At 33.9% G+C, this 23,216-nt stretch overlaps 1 protein-coding gene across 2 annotated transcripts in view; it reads right to left on the bottom strand.

Annotated features, from left to right (window-relative positions):
- Positions 1-1,045: 1,045 nt before the first annotated feature.
- PURG (purine rich element binding protein G) overlaps positions 1,046-23,216 on the bottom strand; it is a 34,466-nt gene continuing 12,295 nt past the window's right edge. For both annotated transcript variants that reach the window (XM_045535457.1, XM_045535460.1), the window contains one exon: positions 1,046-1,938. In XM_045535457.1, coding sequence (XP_045391413.1) covers positions 1,834-1,938 — 105 coding nt within the window. In that variant the 3' untranslated portion in view covers positions 1,046-1,833. The remainder of the gene's footprint in view (positions 1,939-23,216) is intronic.

Below are 23,216 nucleotides of genomic sequence, written 5' to 3'. Positions count from 1 at the left end.
AGTTACAAAATATATACTGTAGATGAGAGGCTGTGATTAGTAAATACTGCATTTGTTCAAGGAAGTCACAGAAGCAAGCCTAGGGTACACACCGCTCTCTTCCCTGAACTTCAATTTCTGATGTTAGAAGTCAGACATGATTTAATGGCTATTTGAGACAAAATTACTGTGCCTTATAATCTTTCCATAATAAAGTACCATAGTATTAATAGTATGGAAATGTCATTTCAGTCATCAGACCCACTAGATTAGGCTGATGTGTTTGATCCTCTTCTATGTAAGGTCAATAATTGTTGCTTGAGCTGTCTTAATCCATTTGTTTTGATTTTTTTCTTTTCTTTTTCAAATTAAACATTACCCATGGGTTAGGCAAAATATCAAGGTTGGAATGCAAACGTACACACTGCCTTCATATTGAATTTATCTCTAGTTTGGGAGAAATGGCCCTCTGCCCTCAAGAAGATATTAGCAGCTTCACGTGTCCGACTGCTGTGATTCTTAATTTAGATGCTAAAGCTAAAAATCCAATAATACCACTGCCATGAATTTATCTAGTGTGCCATTTTGGCATATGACGTCAGTTTGTCCTGGAAAATTCCAATTTTTTTGGGGGGGGTTCTTAGTTTCATACATGAGGAGTGGAACTTTCATTATACTTTAAATATCAGCATATAGGACTGGTCTTTTCAATGTCATTTGAATTGTGATAAAGGTTTTGAAGTCATAGTTGCTCTCATGCAAATGTTATCTCCTGGCTCAACCAGATGATAAAACTTTATTAACAATAAAGTAATAAACATACCAAGGCACTCTATTGGCACATTTTTGGGCTTTTCAACTTACTTATTTCCAGGTTTGATAAGTCTAGTTTTTATACATCCTACCTAAACATAAATTTAGATGCCAGGCCAACTGGATGTAAATTCCCAAAGGTACCACAAATTTGGGGGCACAAATGAAATGAGGAAATAAACACAAGATCAACTTTTGGAGCCCAACAGAGCTGAGATGCTTCCCGTAAAATAATGAAGAATTCAAACTAATCACACATATAAACAAGTTTATTAGATTGTCAGTGATACTTTGAGACAAATTCAAGTTATTTTATTTTACTTCATATAAACAGAGGAAGGGAGGAAAGTTTTAAACTTCAAGCTTTGTTCAGCATGTGTGCAGTTAGCATCCACAAAAGCACCATTGGATATGGAAGAGTTAGCACCACAGAATTTTAGGACCTAACTGTTAACATGCATCACTGAAAAACCTGGAACATAAAAACTGAAGTAGTACATGGTATGGTCTATTATAAACAATACAAGGCAATTTATGATTTGCTTTCATACAGTACAATACAATCACAATAAATGAGAATCTTTTAAGTACAATACAGGACAAAAACCACCTTGTACCCTGTTAACACTAAAGCAGTTACAGATTTTTAAAAAAATGTATCTTGTAAGAGGAAGTGGGTTGAAATTATCCCTCCCCACCTAAATTTTTTTAAATTCAAGAGTTATAGAGTTACATGATCTCTTAAGAAAGTATTTTCAAATCTATATGTCTCCCTACCTCAATGCTGACAAATGGTGGTTTGAAAAGTGAACGGCTTGACGAACTGAAAAAACAAAACACAAAATCCTGACAGAGTCGAGAAGTACTCCAAAGTGGTGGAAGGTATTGCACATAAGATCGGTTTGCAAATGATGCCAGTGGCGATGATACTTGTCTTCCCTTCCGTGGAGGAATGCCAAGCACAGAAGCATCGCATTCACGATGGACTTGGGTTCACGTCTCTTACCGAATGTCTTTATTCTGAGGTGTAACATAAGACTCTTATTCCTCAACTGTTTTTGTAGTGTCATAGGGTTGTTCCTTATGCTTGCTTTGACAACAGTGAAAAGGGTTGGTATTCTCCCTGGATTTAGGGTAATTTGTGAGCTAAAGAAAAAATATTAATTTAAATTTAGCAAATGTGAAGTTTTAAAGGGCGTTCCACTAGTTTCATAGTACAAACCCATCATGAATATCATTGAAAACCTTTCTGTGAGAAAGCATGTAACAAACCCTCAAGTTTTCGTTGTGTCTAGGCCAATTTTGGCATATTAGAAGCTACTGTATAAGAAATGTGCAATAAGGATAGATACAGGTATATTCAGATCTCAATGCGTTGACACCAAGGAAAATATAATTTTACTCACCAAGAGAAGAATATACCTTGAAGCATCTATGCAGACACATGATAAATTCATGTGTCTGCCCAACTTTTAATTCTGGAATAGTGATAACAGGGTCATTTAGGAAAAAGTACTCAATTACAGTACGGCAGCAATTTTATGTCGTATATATTTAACAGTAAAACATTTTTGAAAATAGAATCAGTACTATATGGTAAGTTTACAATTCACCATTTCTATACTTGTAATACATGCGTTTATTTGTTTTCCAAGTTTTTAAAAATCCCACTAGGACCAACATCTTTCAGAACAACGATCTAACATTAAACAAAACTTTCTAAGGAAAATATTTAGCATCACAGAGATTTGAGAAACGTCTGTTACTCGGCATCACAAAATACTCAGTAGGTCTACATTTAAGATTGTTCATGCCATGACATTAACACACCTTTGGGTTAATATATCCTATTTAAAAAAAAAAAAAAAAACAAAGAAACAAACCAAACAATCCACACGAACTTTGTCTTTGGTCTCTCCTTGATAAGGACAGACCGCTGATGAACTTGACTCCTTCCTATACCATGTGATGATGACTCTGTCCATGAAAGTGCATTTACAGTTAGTAAAACATTTAAAACTAAAGATAGGACAATGGCCACCACAGAGAAAGACTTAAAGATAAGTAAAATTATAGAAAAATGTTTTCTTTAAAAAGTATACTGCCCCAAAACAAAAAAGAAAGCAAAGTTTGAAATCTTCTTCTGTGGAAAAACATTCTTGGGTAAAAGCTTATCCTTACAAATATCAGAAAGATGTTAAGGTTTAATTTGAGGGGGTTGAACGCTTTTGAAAAAATTATTCTATGCTTTCTCTGCTGAATTCAATTCATTGTATAAATCAACTGCTAATTTTCTGAAGAGGAAACAGTTATATACAGCAGCACATCCATGTTGATGATTTAAATTTGATAATTCACCAGGCATGGCTGACTTGAACAAAGAAGAAACAAAGTAATTTTGTAATGTTTTAGGGTGACATTAAAAAAAACTCAACTAAACCAAGATTGAGTTATAATAGGCTGGCTTAATAATTTTGATTGCCCTTATATTGATTACTATTTCAAGATAGGGTAGTACCAATTAAAAATAAGGTTAAAAAAATAAAAACTACCCCAAAATTGTTCAATGAGAAAGCCTTCAAATTTAACAACCTTTTAAAATCTCAAATGATTGTAGACTTAGACTAACAGTTTTGTCATTATCACACATATATAATTCTGTTACTCTTGAGTTTTATTATTGTTCATTGGTTATATTCCGTAACACAATTTTTTGTTAGGTTAAAATAGTTTGAAGTATTATACTATAAGAGGATTTAGAAAAACATATAACTAGGATAAATTTATAAAAGGATAAAGAATAAGGGATTTTAGACAAATTCTATACAGACATAGCTAGTTCAGGGTTAATAAAGTGCCTTCTTTTCCAGGTAATTAATTTTTCATTAAAATATTTTAAGGCTTTATAAGAAACTCAACGTTATCAGAAGCTTGATAGTATATGGGGTTATGTTCTTAATTAGTATTCTTTTGTAGCGCTTATTCCATTTAATCTTCAATCCATATGGTAATTTTTAATAATTAGCAACTTAAAATTATAAATTTGAATTGTCAATTCTGAATTCATTTTGCAAGGAAAGGGAAAGATATATAATTTCTAAATGCTGTGATTTGTACATAAGACTCACATGTTGCTTGTGAACAATATAGTTTATGTCATAATAAACTATATTGTTAAACGATATGGCAGCCAATGCCCCTCGAAAAATTCAACAGAATATTTAGTCCCATGGCAAATAGGGCCATCATTTCATTCATTCATTCATATATTCTGTTGTCTTTACATTTAAAATGATTGTGCAGCCTTAAATGAAAAAGGCCAGAGAAAATCTAAGGTAAATTCTTCAGATACAGGCACAACGAATATCTTTTATTGCAACAGTTTATGCATAATCTGTATTGATACCAACATCTAATGTTAAGCATTTATATTCATTTTCATTTTGTTTCTACTACCCATGGGTGTAAGACAGTAATGTGTATATGTGTATATATATACACACACATATATACACACAGTAGAGTGTATATATGTGTGTGTATATATATATATATCTCAAAAATGTGTATATAATAGCCATAATGAGAGAGAATTCTACTTCTTCCAAGTCTTGTCATTTCTCTTTGGGGGATATGGGTGTGCTCTAAGCACAGCTGTGTACTTGGTTGTCTTGGCAGCTCCAGATTTTAGATAAATTATGATTATATGAACATCAACTACTCAATTATTTATAACCAATGAAAACAAATTAAAATGCTTGAATATTCTTTTTCAGGAATTTAGGTATTTTATCAGAAAATTACTAAAATTAGGCACGAGAGTGGCCATGTATCTAAAATATTTTTCTGGTTACCAATGGATTCATTTAAAATGCTTCTTAAATTAAAGATTTCGAGGTTAGGATAGAGGAAGAAAGCTAAAACTCATTGCAAAGAATGATTCAAGTTAAACATTCCACATAATTAGAAAAACAGGAATTATCAGTGGGAAAAAAGTGCTAGTCTTAAAATTGGGTTTGGTTTTGAATCTAAAGCCTAGTAAGAATAATTCCTGGGAATTAGAAAAAAATAAAATGGCATAAACCTTTATAATTGCACATTCCTTTACCAAAGTGCCACGAGTTACCAAATATTTTTCTAAAATGCACATAATGCTACTTTTCGAAATCTAACTATTAGATTAATACATATACAGTTTTACCTTTTTCATACTAGTATAGTACAGTTTCACAAACTTAGCACAAATATAACCAGGAAGATCAATTATACTTTATAAAAACAGTATAGTCTGTGGGTTTTCTTTTTTTAAATAACTGTTAAGAGCCTTTGTCATTATGAGGATCAAACCCAAGTGCTGTATAGCCAAAGCATTCCCATAAAACCTGAAAACACCATGAAAGTTTGTTTAGGTAAATTTTAGTAATACTCTGCCATGCAATGCACATAAATCATATGATTTTTTTTTGAAAAAACATTGGTTTAGTTATCCTGTTTTTATCTAAATTGACTACATATTATACTTACTGTTTTCAATCACTGAACTCACAATATATGTAACAACCAAGTTTTGAAAAGAGTATTAAACACTGAGGTTTCTAGCCTTAACTGCTCACTCCTAGGAAGTACTGCAAAAATGATGTGTGGGTTATTAATTTTCATGCTTCTATCTCTTTACTCTAAGTAGAAACGCTAAATGGAAATGTACAAAGATAATACAATAAGGACAAAAGGACATTAGAGACCAAAGCACAAATATATGGAAGAAATTAATATGCATGGAAGTTCTCCATATTATTGAATTTGGCAAATCAGGGGAAGACAATAAAGAATGAAGATCCTTTACCCATGTAATAATTACATCAATATATATTTTCATATAAATGGCATCCACATTGAGTTAAATTTTGAATGTTTTTGTTGTTTCCGAATATGATGAAATTAGAGAGTTGCTTCATTATAAACTAAGACCAAGAAAAAAAATTCTATTGTTCAGAGGAAAGAGAGAATTTAAGATTATGATTCTCCATGGCAGGTCATCTGGGTTCTGTTAAGCCACAGGCTAAACACTGTGGTGTACTGCCCCATTTAATCAGGGTGAAAATGCTGGTAAAAACATAAAAGTACTAATGTTAAAATAAGGATTAGTTCATAGTCACAGAACATTAAATGACTACCAAAAAGGATCCCTTCCTTTTCCTACAGTTTGAGAATCTCAATCGTAGCTATTAAGAACGACTATATAAAAGCATCTGGAAGAAATGCCCAATTTTATAAATTCTTCATCTTTTGAGGATGTAGAATGGGATATAAATTGGTATCCTAGTCTTCTGAGAGAATTAACAAGCTTTAAAAATATAAGTAAAATCAGAAAGGATCAGGCATAATAAATCACTGATAATAACTCCCCAAACCCAACATACTGATAGGTTAATCACACAAAGGATATTCACCTTGTTTAATTTAAAGAACCTTCTCATAGTTTTTTGAGTATAAAATTATAATCCCTTCTTGGTAAATAATAGTCTTGTATAGTTTCAGCTTTTAAAAGTTCTTAGAGAAATACTTCCAACAAGCATAGAAATGCAGAAGATTCTTAATAGAAGCTGCAGATGTGTAGAAACTCCACACTATATGTGATATTCCAACTATATTTAGCTCATGTAATACCCAAAATAAGATTCATAATCTCTCTTGTTAATACAAGAGGTATTTTCTTGATTTTGTAAAAGCTAGGCAATTTTATTTACCTAAAATAGCTTTTCCCTGGTAGCAGTCCTATAATATTGACATAAATACTGATTCATACCTATGAGAACCGTTTCTACCCTATAATTTAATCTTAATTTCTATTATTCAGCTCTTTTGTAGCACTTTCATTTCCAAAATGCCTCACAACTAGTTATAATATTAACAGTTATTTCTCGTTATATCCCCACGAAGAAGCAAAGTTAATATTAATAAATTGCCTGTACAATGTTGGATCTGCACAGAGTGTGCAAAGGTCTTAGGTAGCTTCTCTGCTCTGTGGGGCAGTTATCTGGCATTGCCCGATGCTGTGTGTGTCTATACTGTGCGCTCTTTAGGGCCAAAGACTGGATCTTGTTGTCTGCTATATTATCCAGACCTAGCAGAATGTTCAGCTCATGCAATCTGCAAAATAAATATCTGTTGATTCAATGAATGACAAATGGGACTGAGAAAGCAGAAAAAATAACCTTACCATAACACTTCCCCACCACTAGCCCCCCAAAAAGCTGTGCTGGTCTGCTTTTGCTTCTCCACGACAAAAGGGTAGGTAGTATAATTTGTCTTAAATAATAGGATAGGTAGTATTACTTGTGTTAAATAATAGGGTAGCAGGAGTTCGAGGCTTTAGTGAGCTATGATCGGGCCACTGCTCTCAAGCCTGGGTGACAGAGCAAGACCTTGTCTCAAAAAAAAAAAAAAAAAAAAAAAAAAATCAAGAATAATAGGGTAGTGTTACTTACTCTTGAGTAGCTATGGCAAACCCCCTACGGTATGTTCCAATGGGGGGACACAACACAATTGACTCTTACTACAGCTACTCCTAAAGCTTACAATGACTCAGCTTTACCTTTGCCAAGCGTTTAAATTAAAAGTTGTGCTTCTGCCTGTGGGAGACTATTCTTTTCTTAAGCTGATTCAGGCATAATGAATCAAGGAAATAATCTCGCAGCTGCAATCGTTAGCATGAACGTGGAGACTATCAAAGGGAATGAAAAGACAGTTACTCATAGACAGCAAAGGGGGTCTGAGGACCAGCGGTTCTTCATTTGTTTTGGAAATAGGGCAGGAAAGCTAAGACTTGAGAAAAGATAGGAATTTTATTGAACTAGGTGAATGCTGAGGAGTTTAGATGATGTTGAAAGCCTTTTCTACTCTAAAATTCTACATTGTACTGACTGGTTCTTCCTCTGATAAGATGGAAATCTGTACACTATTCAATATGTATTTTCTTTTTAAGAAAAAAGGGATAGCTACACCTGAAAAGTTTGATGTTTTGGAATTCTCGAACAACTGTGAGTATTAAATGTTTTCTTTAAGCCACTATTACTTCTTCTTTTGTAACAATACCATGTCTTTTAAAGCTTGAATAAATCTACTCAGATTCCATCATTATAATGTGGATATCATAATACTTTATATTGTCTGCAAAATTAGTAGCTAAGTTTGTTCCTACTCCCAACATTTTATTTGAACTTGTCCCCTAAAAAGCAGGTTTCACCGATTAAGTACAACTCATGACCTCAAATCTAATTTCAAAGGTAAAATTATAGCTATGATTTTAAATTACATCAGTGAAAAAACAGATGGCTTTGATATTAAGTTGGAATCTCTAATATAAATCACTGTCATATAAAGAAACCACTTTGTTACAATATTTTGACTGAGCAGCAACCAAAACATTATTAATTTGACAACTAGGAAGCAAAAACCTGATTTTTATTAGCCAGAACCATAACTAGATGGGAGGAGGAAAGATGACTTACTATCAGCTTTAACTTCTGCTCAACTAGGACTTTGCAAAACACTCAAGCAGAGTGTACTCCCTGGAAAATGAGATTTATAATTCTTTATTTCACAATCTAAGATCTCTTTACCTTTCTAACATTAACCTACTATTATATTATTACTTATATTCAAATGGAGATAGGGGGCCATACCTTCATTTTTCCATCTGGCAACAAACATTATTGGCAGTTAATTAAAATTAATTACTATAACTAAAATGATGACGAATGATAAGAATTCAGTGCATACTTTTGAGCAATTGCTTACAAGTAGCTATCAGTCTTTAGAGTTTAGAAAATATATCCTTGAGGCTTAGTATGACAGCCCTGCAAATCCTCCTTATGGGTTAAATTATACTAATGAGATTCTCTTGGTAATTCAAATGTAACTGCTCTTGCATGAGAAATAAAACTTAGGCCAAATTCTACACTAAAGTAGGTCATGTTAAAGGGAAGTTTCATTTCAATATTTTTGGAATTATCAGCATGAAGTATGACCATGGTAAAATAATTTAGGAACTAGAGGAAGAAAAGTAAGTATGAGAGGGGAGAAGGAAAGTATGTGTATTTCAGTGGTAGATGAAAGAAATGAAAAAAGTGAATAAGAGGGATTTAGATAATGAGAATAATCCGAAACTTTATATTCTCTCAGTACTCTGGCTAAATTTCTTATTTCATATGGGTACCCTTTTCCGTTGAACTGATATAAGCATTATAGTACTATATGGATGTTCTTTGTCTTGTTGGAAAACTGTATAAACATTGAAAATGATGTACTAACTTTCATAATGGTAAGAGAGTGGCTGTTGGTACACGACAATGTTCTGGGATCCCTTTGTGTTCCAGCAGCTCCTATTTCAGAGTGTTGAAGGTTGAGATGGCAAGGATGGGATTGGACTGGCCAAAGGTCAGCCCAACCCTCTTCTTTATTTAGTTAAGTCAAAATTCAGCCACCTTTTTGGTAAAATAAAATTCTTTTGAAAAAGATATAATAATAGCAGAGAGTAAAAATTCCCCCTTTAGATCTATTGGTACACAATTTACTATGGCTCCCTAGAATCATAGTATGATACTTGCTTAAATTTATTGCCATTCCCCAGAGTTTCAATGAACCTTTGATAACATGGCAAAATGTAGGGACACTTAATTAGGAATTTCAGAACAACAAAAATGCCATGCGAATGTTGCTCTTATTGTATCTATTCTTCTTTCATTTATATAATCTTGCTAGAAATTGCAGATCAAAGTAAGTTTCTGATAAAGAACTGGGTTCATCAGGTCTATATTATATAATTTTAAGAGTGCATAAAAGCTACCGAGGAATTGCCATATTGATAAACAATGAAAGCAGTCTTTCCAACAACATATTTGATAACAGAGATACTGTAAGAAGCATATCTTCACCTGAGATTATTTTCCCATTTACTTTCTGAAGTCAAAGTAGAACCATAAAGTGATGGAAACAATAACAGTTCTATGGCTATTGCAACTGCTGAAGCACATTCAATGTTTCTGTTTCTAGTAGAATAATTTAGAGTCTCCCAGAAGAGTAACTCTTGATGCATATAACATTAATTAAGGTGGGAGAATTGTTTGAATGATAGAAGTACTGTTATGTGATATTAGTATTAGAGGGCATTTTCTCCCCCTGTATTCTTACTACAGGTTTGTTGCCATAATTTTAATAGTAGTTACGCATCAATTAAGATACTCAGTGAGGATCTGCTTATTTCTTACCTGTTTTAAAAAAGTATCATTAGCAATAAAAAGGAACTCTTTACTGATAAACTCAACAACATGGGTGATATCAAAACTACTAGGCTGAGTGAAAGAAGCCATATAGGACAAAATACATGCTAATTTATATGAAATTCCAAAATAAACACAAGTTATAGAAATCTGATCAGTGGTTGCTTTTGGCAGTCAGGATGAGGGGACTGTTGACCGCAATGGGGTACGTGGGAACTTTCTGGGCAAGAAATGTTCCTCAAAACTGAATGGTCACACTTACAGCCCTGACTTCAGCATTATACAAGCTATCCGTGCAACAAAAACACTTGGACCCCCTTCATATTTTGAAATTAACAAAAGCCTGAATAGTATGTTAAGATCTGAGCATTTCATTGTGTATAAATTATATCTTCATTAAAAAGTGTTAAAAAGCATTACAACTAAACACAATATTCTTGCTAGAGCATTGGAGGTTGGTTGGCATTTTCCTCTTTTTCCATTTCAAAACTTCTCTCTTAGAAACTGTCTTAGAAACTGAGAACAACATACTCTAGAATGGGATGCATGGCTAAGACTCTACAGAAGACATGAATTTTGTATCAGGGGCTATTGGTGGAGCAGCAGTAGACCCCTAGTATAGCTAGTAGATTGATTCACTTAATACTTTTAGGAGGGCAGGCAACAAAATTTTACCTTTTGCTTCTTGGTGCATAATCAAGTATATATATGGTCTATCACATTTCGAAACCAGTTTGGATGCCAGGGCTTGGGGCCTAATTTATAAAGATGACCTCACCATTTCAAGTCTAAGGGGCCACGTGTTTTTCAGCTTTAAAGAGATTACATTCAGAGTCCAATATCCATGAATTTCCAGTTTCCTATAGAAATCACCTTATTACACTATGTGACAATTCTAAAAATAAACTGGTGAGAAAATTCTATTGGTTCTGAGAAGAAAATAGTAATATTCTGAACAGAATTTATCCACAAGTGATGCCAAGTAGTCATCTGCAAAATTAAAACTGGAATCAAAATCCAGACAATTGTTTCCCCAATTTATTTCTTTTTTGTAATTCCAATTCCTTTGAAGGCCACCAAAGGCTTGTGCTGTCCCAAATCCATGTCATACAAAGACATCTAAAATATGTAATTTTACTACTCATTATCACCTCCACCTAAGATCAGAGGAAAAAAAATAAACATAGTATGCAATTTCCCTAGACAATGCCTGGCCTCTGGGAGGAACTCAGTAATATTTGCAAAATAAAATAAATGAATGCTCTCATTTCTCTTAAATTGCCATTTCTTACCTCACATAATGGCTTCTTCCTCCACATTACAAATTCAGTATGATTAAAATGGAAAAAGCATAGGCACATAATTAGTTAAAAAAAGAAAGCCCTAAAACTACATGCCATTAATATTGCTATGCTATTGTTAACATAAAGAGAGCATAAATATAAATGGACACAATTATAAAACCAACAATAAATTGATACAAGAAACTGTGGATTCTTAGCTATAAAATTTTCCTTTTAAAAACTCTATTAATGACACTAAAGGACATTGTTGGCCTCTCTAGAGTGAACAATAAAAATTTTTAAAATCAGGCCGGGCGTGGTGGCTCATGCCTGTAATCCTAGCACTCTGGGAGGATGGCTTGAGCTCAGGAGTTCGAGACCAGCCTGAGCAAGAGTGAGACCCCAAGACTTTGTCTCTACCAAAAGTTGAAAAAATTAGCCAGGTGTGGTGGCTTGCGCCTGTAGTTCCAGCTACTTGGGAGGCTGAGGCGGGAAAATCTCTGGAGCCCGGGAGTTAGTTGATGACGCCACTGCCAAAAAACTTTTGCAATCAATAGACTAGATAGTTACATGATGTTTCATGTAAAGATTTCTGACAGTGAGAGATTGAAGGTTTCATTAGTACCAGAGGAAAACAGAGTTCCAAGGGCTGGTAGAAAAAATATAGTTCAAATATGAAAGAGGAAAATTTCAGTATCAAGATGATGGTCTGTTAAGAGCCTTTTTATGACAGTCACTGGGGCCTCCATGATAATGATTCTTTACTATCCTGGAACCAAGCGTTAAAATGTGCATCAACTTTCAAAAAGCTATTTTTTTCCAGAGTCAAGTGATTCGCTAACATAACTTTGTAAGATGACGTTTTCAACTTTAAACAGGTGAGAAAACTCTAGTTGAGAGATAAAAAGAAATATTCTGAATGAAGCCCACACACTCCCACTGATTTTGAAGCAAAGTAACAGAGAAGCAGACACTGAGTAGTACAAGGACCACTTAAAGAAGGTCTAGTTCAAGTTTTGAAATGATGAGTCAAATGATTTTGAACATGTCACATATCATCTTTAATATTTTTCCTATCTGTTATAAATGAGGCTGTTATGTTACTCCCAAAGACTCTTTCAGGCAAAAAAAAAAAAAAAAAAATCAAAGTCGATGGCAGAATTAGGAAGGAAAAAATCTTAGGTTGTCAAGTCACTGCAGGTTCCTATACCAATAGCAGGAAATAGGTGAATGTAATCCTTTTGGTGCTGGGGCAGTTGATCCCCAAACCATACAAACTGCCTTATTATCATCTTTCTAAAAGAGAAAACAAAGCAGTTCCAATCTTCTGCAGGAAGAAAAGTAAGCTTTGATATTTCCCAGTCTGTGGGTAGTTCATTCACTTTCTTAATGGTATCTTTGGATGAGTAGAAAATTTTGATTTTGATGGAGTGTATCATTTTTTCCTTTATAGTTAGTGCTTTTTGTTTTCTGTCCAAGAAATTTTTGCCCATGTAATTGTGCAGTTTTAAATTTGACTGAAAACAGTTTCAAGAGAATATAACTAGACCAACTCCCTTGCTATAGCTGTACCTGAAAGTTCCCATGGTCAGAGGAGGCTCCCTTCCAATTTTGCATAATTTTGTTGTACTTTCTGGGGAACCATTCATTTTATGGGTTGGGAAGAATTAATAATGATGCTAATTAATATTTATTACATGTATATTTTATGACAGACACTTTGCTAACAGCTGCATGTATCTGAAGGCATTTAATTTTCTTTAAGAGAATTCTGGTTGACTATGTTCTAGAGGGCAAGGAACCTTATGTTTTATTATTGATACAATCCCCTGGACCTAGAAGGTTGCCCAGTACGTAGTGGGTGCTAGGTAAGTATAAACTTAATGCTGAATGAACCAATAATCACAACAACTCTACACAGTTATATAAATTGCCCCAAATTATACAATAAGTGATAGAATTTGGACTTGAACCCAGGACTGGCTGACACCGAGGTATGTGCTGTTTACTGTCTGTACTGGGCCACTGAGACTCCCTGGTGACTCTGTGGGGACCCAGTAACTAAAAAGACAGCTGAAATTACTGCTATTGCTTAAAGGGGTGGAGGAAATCGATTAAAATTATTGCTGTTTTATTCTTCTCCTAGCAAAAGGCAAATGTGGAGCTTCTATTAAGCTCCTCTTGGTAATCTTAGGCATATTGATTTGATTTTTTGCATTTATAACTATATGATAATTTGTTCAATGAAATTTTATGGCTATAAATATAGAAACAGAATAATTCAATCTTCATGTAAGAATCAAGAATTCAGTCTGCTAATTCCTCAGTGATGCTGAAAACCATGGTTAACTGGAAATGCCAAGGAGCAATGTCATTTATTCAGTGGCATTTTCTAGTTAACAGCTTTGAATCCTATTGAAAATGAAACATTTCTAATATGTCTTATTTTATTTTCTGCCTTAATAAAGACAACATAATAAACAGGATTATATTTTGTGTGCTAATGAGAATACTGCAATGTTCTAGGGTCCTCATTGCCAACAACCATAATCACCGTACAGTGATGTAGACAAGAGTGGGTTCTTGAGGTGGTTTGATAAAACCCTGGAACATTCCTTTCAAATAGGTTGTAGAAAAAGCCTACTTCCAACTTATTATGTGGTCATTTATTTCTTGTTCACAACAAGATAGGGAAAAGGTTCACTCATTGATTTTCAATGAATTTCTTATGCAAATTAAGTAGTTTTATCTCTTAAATTCTCTAAATAATACCATTTTTTGAGGGCTACTCTGCAATGCAGGTGCCATGACAAGACCTGTGATAGCAGGTCAGGAAGGGGTCAAGGTCTAGAAGGTGAGCTAAAGTGGGAAGCTCAGGTACAGAGGGGCAGACTCAGAGTTCTAGGAAGAGGCTGATTTGGAGGGTCAGAATTTAGGCAAGTGCCTGCCTGGAAATGAGCACTAATGTAAAGAGTGGCTGGGCCTTCCAACCAGGGCCAAACCGAGAGTACATGGAGTACAGATCTGAGCCTACAGATGTGATAAAAACAAAAATATATCTACAATGCACTGCAAAACCTTCTTTCTCTTAGCTATAAAAACATGTGTTTAATTTTACCAATTTTGATTTCAAGCTTACTATTTAAAATTTCTATGAGGTTATTACAAAGCCTTCAATGAGCAGCAGGCTTGTTAAAACCCTGGCATTTCATTAGGTAGCTAAGTGATTACAGCAAATCATTTCCCCTGCCAGTGCCCCAGTTTTCTTCATCTGTTAAGTGGGGATAGTGTCACTGAACTAAACTAATCTAAATCGGTAGTTTCATCAGGATGAAATGAGATGGAATATGGAAAAGAACTTTAAAAACTATTTCAAATGATATGTAAATTATTATAATGTAAAATTCTACATTCTCTTTACATTTGTTTGAGATAGAAAATATTTCATAATTACTGACCAGTTATGGGAAAACTTTCAGGATAAACAAATCTTTTGTACCCACAACTAATTAAATATCTTTTTTTTTTTTTTGGTAGAAACCGCCTAGGCTGGTCTCAAACTCCTGGCCTCAAGTGATCCTCCTGCCTCGGCCTCCTAAAGTGCTGGGATTACAGGTGTGAGCCATTGCCCCTGACCCTAAATTTATCTATTAATGGTCTTCATTGCAGTGTCACTACAGTGAAAATTATTACAACCATGATTTACTAATACAGCCAGGGTAGAATCAGGCTTATTTCATTTGGCTAAGACATTGGTGAAATAGTCGTTATAACTGGTGACTGATGGATTTTTGTCAATCCAAACATATAAAGAGAAAAGGAACTTGTCAATATATTGAATTAAATATATGCGATAAGTGTAAACTAAAATTAAAGTGAAGATGAATACAAAAGCTGAGGGCAGGGAGGGAAAATATGTGATACACAAGTCACTGCTCCTTGCCTTCCTCATCTACTCCCCAAATCAACCCCCCATCCACATACAGAAATCACAGCAGTCTTTTACGACGAGCTCGAATGGAGCTTCACAATCATCTCCAAGCTAGGGCTTGGGATGTCATTACCACTTACACAGTAGGCATGTGAGATGAAAGAGAATTGTTATTTTCATCCAAGGACATGAAGAGAGATTTGGAATGAGGAAGGCAGAATTATTGTTTCAAATGGTATCATTGCATTTGTCTAAATCTGAATCAATGAAATATATTTTGAGCACTATGACTGAACGTAGATAATCATCTTCGAAGGATAAACTGTTAAAGGGAAAACAACATACAGCATTTTATAGTAGCTTCCAACACACTTCTCATATATACCAACACACTGCCTGGCACATGGCAGATATTCAAATGAATATCTGTTAAATGAAGAAAATGACAGCTTGATTGGTCTCCAAAAGCTGCTTTCAATCAAATAATTTTGGACATGGCACACTTAAAGCTAATGGCAGTGAAATATTTGTCTTTTGTAAGTTACTGTATTCCTAGTTTCTAGCACAGGACCTGGCACAAAGTATCCACTCAACCTCCATTGAATGAATACAACAGCATCATTTACCTATTAAGCAAGGCAAAGAATATTTCTTAAGTGAAATTTAGGATGTGCAGGAAATAAAAGATCCCGTAATTATACCACACCGTGATTTGTGCAACACAGTATTTCTTGTCAGGTTTCTAAATTATCCATTAACACTTGTCGCCATTTAGATTTGCCTGTTAAATACCATGATTCTGAAGCAACGAGATTTCAAAGACAAAACAGGAACAGAACAGCGATCGTGAAGTGAAGAGAGATGATTTAAGTCATCAGCTCAGTGCTAGGTGTTGAAGAGAATACAAAAGAGGAAGAAAACAATCTCTGGTTTTAAACTTAAATTCAAATTAAGGAGATAGGATTCTTATATGGGAAACTAAAATATATTTAATCAAGGTTTAGGTTGTTTGTCTAAAAAAATCTTTTGGAACCGGAAGAATTGCTTATTTAAAGCTTTTTTTGTACAAGGCCAAAAGATAAATCTTCCTGATTATATATAATATATCACGATCAACTAGTTTTTGTGTTAGTTCCAAGATAATTTATATATAAAATTAAGCAGCGGGAGGAAGGGTGGTAAGAGGACTGAGCAAATTAGACAGAGAAACAGCAATAGTGCAACACTGTAAAGCAGTCATAATTAAATACGAAAGGTGCCAAGAGGGAAAGGATAGTCAATATATGCCATATGAAACAAGAAGAGCTGGAGGAAAATGAGACAAGGCCATAGAAGGAAGTGGAAGATAACTTTAAGAGAAGTTTCACTGACTCCAGAGATACAGAAATTGAAAGGGTTCTTAGAGATCATCTACTCTTATCTAATCCCCACAATTTATGATTAAGCAAGCTGGGGTCTGCAGAGGTTAAATGACGTGCCCCAGCCCAGCTAGAAAGCACAGATCTAGGGCTTCCGAAGGAGAACACATGGTCTCTATACTACACTGCTGCATACCATGAGGTCAATGGCAGACTGTAAGGATTTTTTAAATTCCCTGAATGCTTAAAATAATAGCCCAATTAAAACATGACTTATTTTTTTGGCTTTAATTATAGCATAAACATAGTGAGTCATTTAGCATTCACACTCAGTTTATAGTTACTTTGTAACACATTTACTAACACTAGTCATTTAGAATTGCGATATTAAAAATGGAGTTTAAGAATCAAGTTCTGTGTTGACCTAAGATTAATTCTTTTGCATGTGAATATAAAACATTTCTATCAAATAAAATGTAGATTTTAGGTAATATGTCTCAAGTCAGATGCAAATCACCTTAATGGAACGTACTGTTTGAATTACAGGTTGGTATGTCATTAAATGTAGTCTTTAAGTCTTTTAAACAATGACTCAAACAATAAATGGTGACTAACAAATAAACTGCAATTAGTTACCTAATGACCCAAAGACTCCCTTAAATAGGAATACAGTTCAATAATGTTTTCAGAATAATAATGCAAACTGACCTTAGTTATTAGAAATCACGCAGGCATTCTTCATTCTAGGTAAATTTAATATTGTAATTGATAAACTAAGTAAATATTTATGAAATAAAGGCTTAGAACTAGGAATTTTCAGGCTGCAATTTAATATATTATATAAAGGTTCCTACTGGCAAAGTATCAGTGCCTAGCTTATGTTAGAGACTACGGACAGAGGGGAGGTTAAGTGCTGGCAGCCTGTGCTCTGATGAGTGTGTGGCACTAAATACATTTCTGTGCTTTAGGGGTGATAATGGGGAACAATGAAGAAAGATCTTAAATAGTGAGGGCAGCAATGAAAAGGAGAAAGTAATTGCTCAGTATGTTACTGAACCAGCTGCATTTCAACTCTTTCCCTACATCTTTTCAACTCAAGGAATTCTTCCCCCCTTACTAAGAAAACATTTCTAATTTTATAATGGAAATCAAAGAAATAGATTCAATTTAAAAATTTTTTATTTGCAGTAAATATTACCAATATGTTGCAGCAGATCATTAAAGTCTGAGTGTTATAAAAATTATGGAATTATTAAAAATAGTTCAATATAAATAGTACTTATCTGAAAAACTCATAAGATAGCACCGATATTATGAATTGTTAAAATAGAAAAATGAATGAAGATTCAGTTATTATTATCCAATAGTCATGGTCAACTAGTTTTTGTGCTAGTTGCAAGATAATTTGGGCCAAGAAAAGATAGATTGTTTATCCTGTGGCAAGATCATGAACATTATACTCATAATTATAGTATTTTGGGTTATTTAGATGTATATTGCTTACAGGCTTTTAAACTTTTATTGATTTCTTAAAAAAATTTTAATAACAGGAAGAATTTTTTTAAAGAAAAACATTTGAAGAATAAGAGTTTTAAAAATTTATTTCTTGGGTTGAGTTTTTTCTTGCTGCCAAAGCTTTTGAAAATAACACTTGCAACAGTTCATTTGCAGAAAAATGCATTTTTATTTTCTACCTATTTTCTCCCAAATTATGTTTCCAATAAAGCTGCTTAAAGCTAAATAGTTTTATATTGAACTAAGCAAAGATTTCGCAATCATTTAGTAAACCTTAACACTGTCAAATTCCAGGAAACCTTCCAATCTACTACATAGGTTATAATGTATTATGGTAAAAAATATCCTAGAATGTACATAGGAAAAAGCAAAGGAAATACTAGAATTTAAGCCTAATTGTTCTGGTAGCTCTAACCTCAAACCTTCAACAAATAAAATAACAAATGAGCAAGCACAAAGTGAGTCCCCTGGGTCTTTGGAGGAATAAAGGCTTACCTTTCTCTGCAAATCATCGGAAAAACTTCCAGAATAAAATAGGCTTCATTCAGAGCCACCCAAATATTATAAGGATTTCTTATCTTAATACAAGCACAATTGCTTTGTAATTGTAAATCTTTTTGCACATGAGAATTATGACAACACAGGAAATAAGTTTTGTACTTGGAGAGCTAAATGGCAATAACTATAAACCCATCATTGATGGGAAAAGAAAATAATTCTGCCTATTTAAAAAGCAAGGTTGAGAAGAAAGTGTTAATACAATGGTAGTTGCCAGAGGTTTCGGGAGGGGAACATGGGGAGTTATTTAATGGGTATAGGATTTCAGTTTTGCACTACAAAAATGTTCTGGAGATAGGCTGCAGAACAAGGTGAATATACTTAATCTACTGAACCCAATATTACTGAACACTTAGAAATGGTTAAGATAGTAAATTTTATGCTGTGTGTTTTTTTTTAAGACAATTAAAAAAAATGAACAACACAAGATACGAGGCACCCAAAGATTAACTAAGGATATTTTTTTCACCTCTAATAAATTGTAGGTTTATACAGTATCTTAAAAAAAACGGTTGAAAAGAGTCATTTGAAACTTGGAGGGTTAACTTGTGAGAGATTGAAAGACATTCATTTGACTTAGGCTGCAAAGACTCAGAATGCTTTTGCTGTGAAATCTAGAGAATAGGCAACCAGTGGTTAGATGTCAAGTTAGAACAGTTTGAAATTGAGCTTAGGAAATAGGGCCGAAACTGGCATTTCCAGTGATCATTGCCCAGAAAGTTAGTCAATATGATAGTATAAAATCTTAGATTAAGTACCTGGATTTGTGCATTTAGCCTCACTGTGTTTAAAGTGAGTCCTAGATATTGTTAATATTGTGACCAAAAAATCATCACCCCATGGTGTCAAGGTTGACAGTATTAAAAGTTAAGCAATTCCAGCCGGAAAAGTGATATGGAAGAAAGAACGCAAGTCAAAGCTCCACAGGCTGAGTCTATGACAAAGAATGGCTTCCAGGCCATTTGTATCAAAATGAGCAAGACAATTAAAAATGCCAATTTCTGAACCCCACTCTGGACCAACCAAATCAGAATCTCTGGGGATGGGGACCAGAACCTACATTTTTAATACACTAAGCACACTAATGTTGGAGATTCACTGGCCTCAATTTTTTTTTTTTTTTTTGAGACAGAGACTCATTTTGTTGCCCAGGCTAGAGTGCTGTGGTGTCAGCCTAGCTCACAGCAACCTCAAACTCCTGGGCTCAAGCGATCCTCCTGCCTCAGCCACCCGAGTAGCTGGGACTACAGGTGTGCACCACCACGCCCGGCTAACTTTTTCTATTTTTATTACCGGTCTCCCTCTTGCTCAGGCTGGTCTCGAACTCATGACCTCAAGTGGTCCTCCTGCCTCAGCTTCCCAGAGTTCTAGGATTACAGGCATGAGTCACCTCGCCCAGCCTGGACTCAATTTTAAAGGGTGAAACTGCTGTCACTTTAATGGAGTCATTACAACTCCGAAGCAAATATAGACTTCCATGGTTTAAGGATATCTCATTGATGACATCACCATGGCCATGATTCTTCTAGTTCCTCAGAGGCACAGTGGAGATTCTCTGCTGTTTTTATAGGATTAAAACAATCGCTTTGAAGTATTAAAAGAGACACATTCCTAGGTGAGTCACATGGTAGTTTGTGCTGCAAGTGCCAGCTGTCTGGCTAAGCTTGAAATTTTTAGAGCTACAATGAGAACTTTTATAGCTCTACAGAAGGAATGACAAATTGCAAATAATTGGCATGAATGCTGCTCTCTCTCTTTCTCTCTGTAGATGAAGACTTAAAATTCTGAACACTTTTAGGGCACCTAATCAATTGTAGTAACAAACAAGATGAAATCAATTTGCTATTATTTCTTCACGGGCAAAGAAAAGGAACAGGATTGGGTTCTCTTTATAAACTATATTTATATGTGTAACGTTTGTGTGCAGTCAAATTTGCTTAGCTAAATATTTAGAAATGTGTAATATAGTTTATAGATGTTGGTGTAATATATTTCAACCAACTTAGATCTCTCCATAAATAGGAGTATTTGTCCACTTTAAATTTGGAAATGTTACAATATCACAGGAAAGCACAGATGATTAGAAGCACTGACAAGAAAAAAGTAGACACTACTAGGGAGAACTGAGTTTCTTATTAGTTCACAGTAAATCTTGAATTTAGGTATTATTGCTACAGCTACCCTTCTGCCCTTTACAAAGCGTTGAAACTCTCCAGGAGCCAATCATGTATTATTTATAGCAATAATTAACTTACTTGGAATCTAGTTCTCTAAAACAGAAAATTTAAGATGAAATTAGCAAACTATGTTTTTTGTTTCCACTTTGGTAGTGCCAGAAAAAACAGAGAATGATATTCTTCGACTTTGAAGCATATCAACTTTTAGAGGAGTTTCAACTTTTAAACAGAATTCAAAAACATTGATAATATCCAGTACTTTAGTTTTCCAATTTACCCTAATGTCTTATGTATTTAAAAAGGAGTCTGTAGCAGGTACTTTCAAAATAGCAATGTAAGCACTAAATTTATTCATTCATATATAATTTCTTCTAAAAAAAGATTAAAAGTGAAAAATTTCTCTGAAAATTATAAAAGGTGGACTCAATTCTGCAGGATAAATTTCATGAAAACTATTTTAGCTAGTCCATATAGTTAGTAAAGCTCATGAAAATTTGAAAATTAGTTCTCATCTTGTTTTGCAATAACAAAGGGAGGGAGGACGGGTAAGTTTTTTCTTGTTTTCAGAACAATACCAGAAAATTTGAAATCATACTTCTTTCTCCAAACTGGTAAATTAACAGAAAATCTGAATGCAAATTCCTACTATTATTTCCAGTAAATTCTAAGTTCCTCAGAGTTGAGAAAAATCTTTGAGTTAATAACAATTCAATTTTTGATTTATTAATTCCCTTTATGCATCCTACATTAAGTGCATATCTAGTCTCTGCCTTAAATAATTCCAGGAACAGGGAAGTAACATGATTCTTGAAGTCTTCCCTCATGTTGAGCTGACATCTCAACATCTCAAGTATAAATCTATACTCTGTCTGAAGCCTATGCAGATTATAATTCTAAAATTTAAAATTTTAAAATCTAAAATGTATATCATAGCTATAATACAAAGAGGATAGAGACTTTTTAAAAAGTTACATTGCCTATAACGATCCATTTCAGTTCATGACTATCTCTGTTGTGTCAGCAGTTAATCTTTTTCACCATTAGGAACTCATTCAGTGTTCTGGAGCACTAATCTTTGAAAGGTAGTAGCTGGAGAGTCAATGAACTTGAAGAACTGCCAAATGTCTATGTATGAATACATTTAATACTTCCAATAGGATGTAATCCACTAGAATGACAACTATTAAGAGGTGTTAAGTATAGTTATATATATTAAAATTATATAGATTTATATATAAAATATTTTATTAATTTTGATCAACACATTAATTATGGTATAGAATGTCCACAATGTTGGCAAAAATAGAATAAATTATTTTAAAATATGTTAGTTATGCTTTCAAATAATATGCTCAATGAGTGTTCAGTTGACATATCTCTAAATTGAAAGTAATGAATTCACATGTTAATCTGAAGAAAGTACTACAAACACACAACGGTATATAGTTCCTCTACCCTATACGTACAAAGAGGACACAGGAAGATGGTGAAAATACTATATGGTTTTAAAAGAAGTTAGTATATTTATCACCATTTATATATCTTGAGAGAGAATCAGCATTTTAAGCTTGAGCCTTTAAAATCTGTTTACTTAGCCTGTTGTAGTAATTATGAACCATTTGAGCCACGTAATGTGTGTCACAAAATGTAAAACTAAGGGACTAAAGTAATTTCAAGGTCCTTCAAGTCCTAATATTTAATATTAACTAAACTTGTATTAATAATTCTTGAGTAGAGAAATTACTCACTTTCTTTAACTAAGATTTATATACCAGAATTACTGAATAAATTAAAAATATGCATCCATCTCCATACATTTGAAGGCTAAGCTTTTCATATAAGGCTTCATAACTGTTCATTCCTATCAGCTTTATCTCAAGATGGCTGTTGAAAAATGAGAGGGAATCAAAAAGGTTATTAAAAAGGGAAGAAGACAATAATTTTTTACAAAAACTCTATAGTCAACTTACAAAAAAATGTTGCTTGTTTTAACATTTGTAAGGTTCTCAAGGCAGGATGAGTAGCACTGAGTCTTTTTCCTATCCTGATGCTATAGCTGTTTTGACTAGATTTTTCCTTTACTGTCTTTTGTAGCTAAGGTTAAATCTCATCTACCTAGAGCAGTGGTTCTTAAACTGTGGTCCCCAGATCACCAGCATTCACTGCCCTGGCAATGTGTTGGAAATGCAAAGTTTTTGTCCCTCCCCACCTCTCCAGTCCTACTGAATAGGATTCTGTAGTTGAACAAACCCTCCAGGTGATTCTTATTCACACCGAAGTCTGAAAATTATTATCCTATAGTAATGGGGAAAAATATGCAT

Source organism: Lemur catta, chromosome 22, assembly GCF_020740605.2.
Source record: "Lemur catta isolate mLemCat1 chromosome 22, mLemCat1.pri, whole genome shotgun sequence".
NCBI lineage: Eukaryota > Metazoa > Chordata > Mammalia > Primates > Lemuridae > Lemur > Lemur catta.
This window is presented reverse-complemented; position numbering and strand designations above follow the sequence as displayed.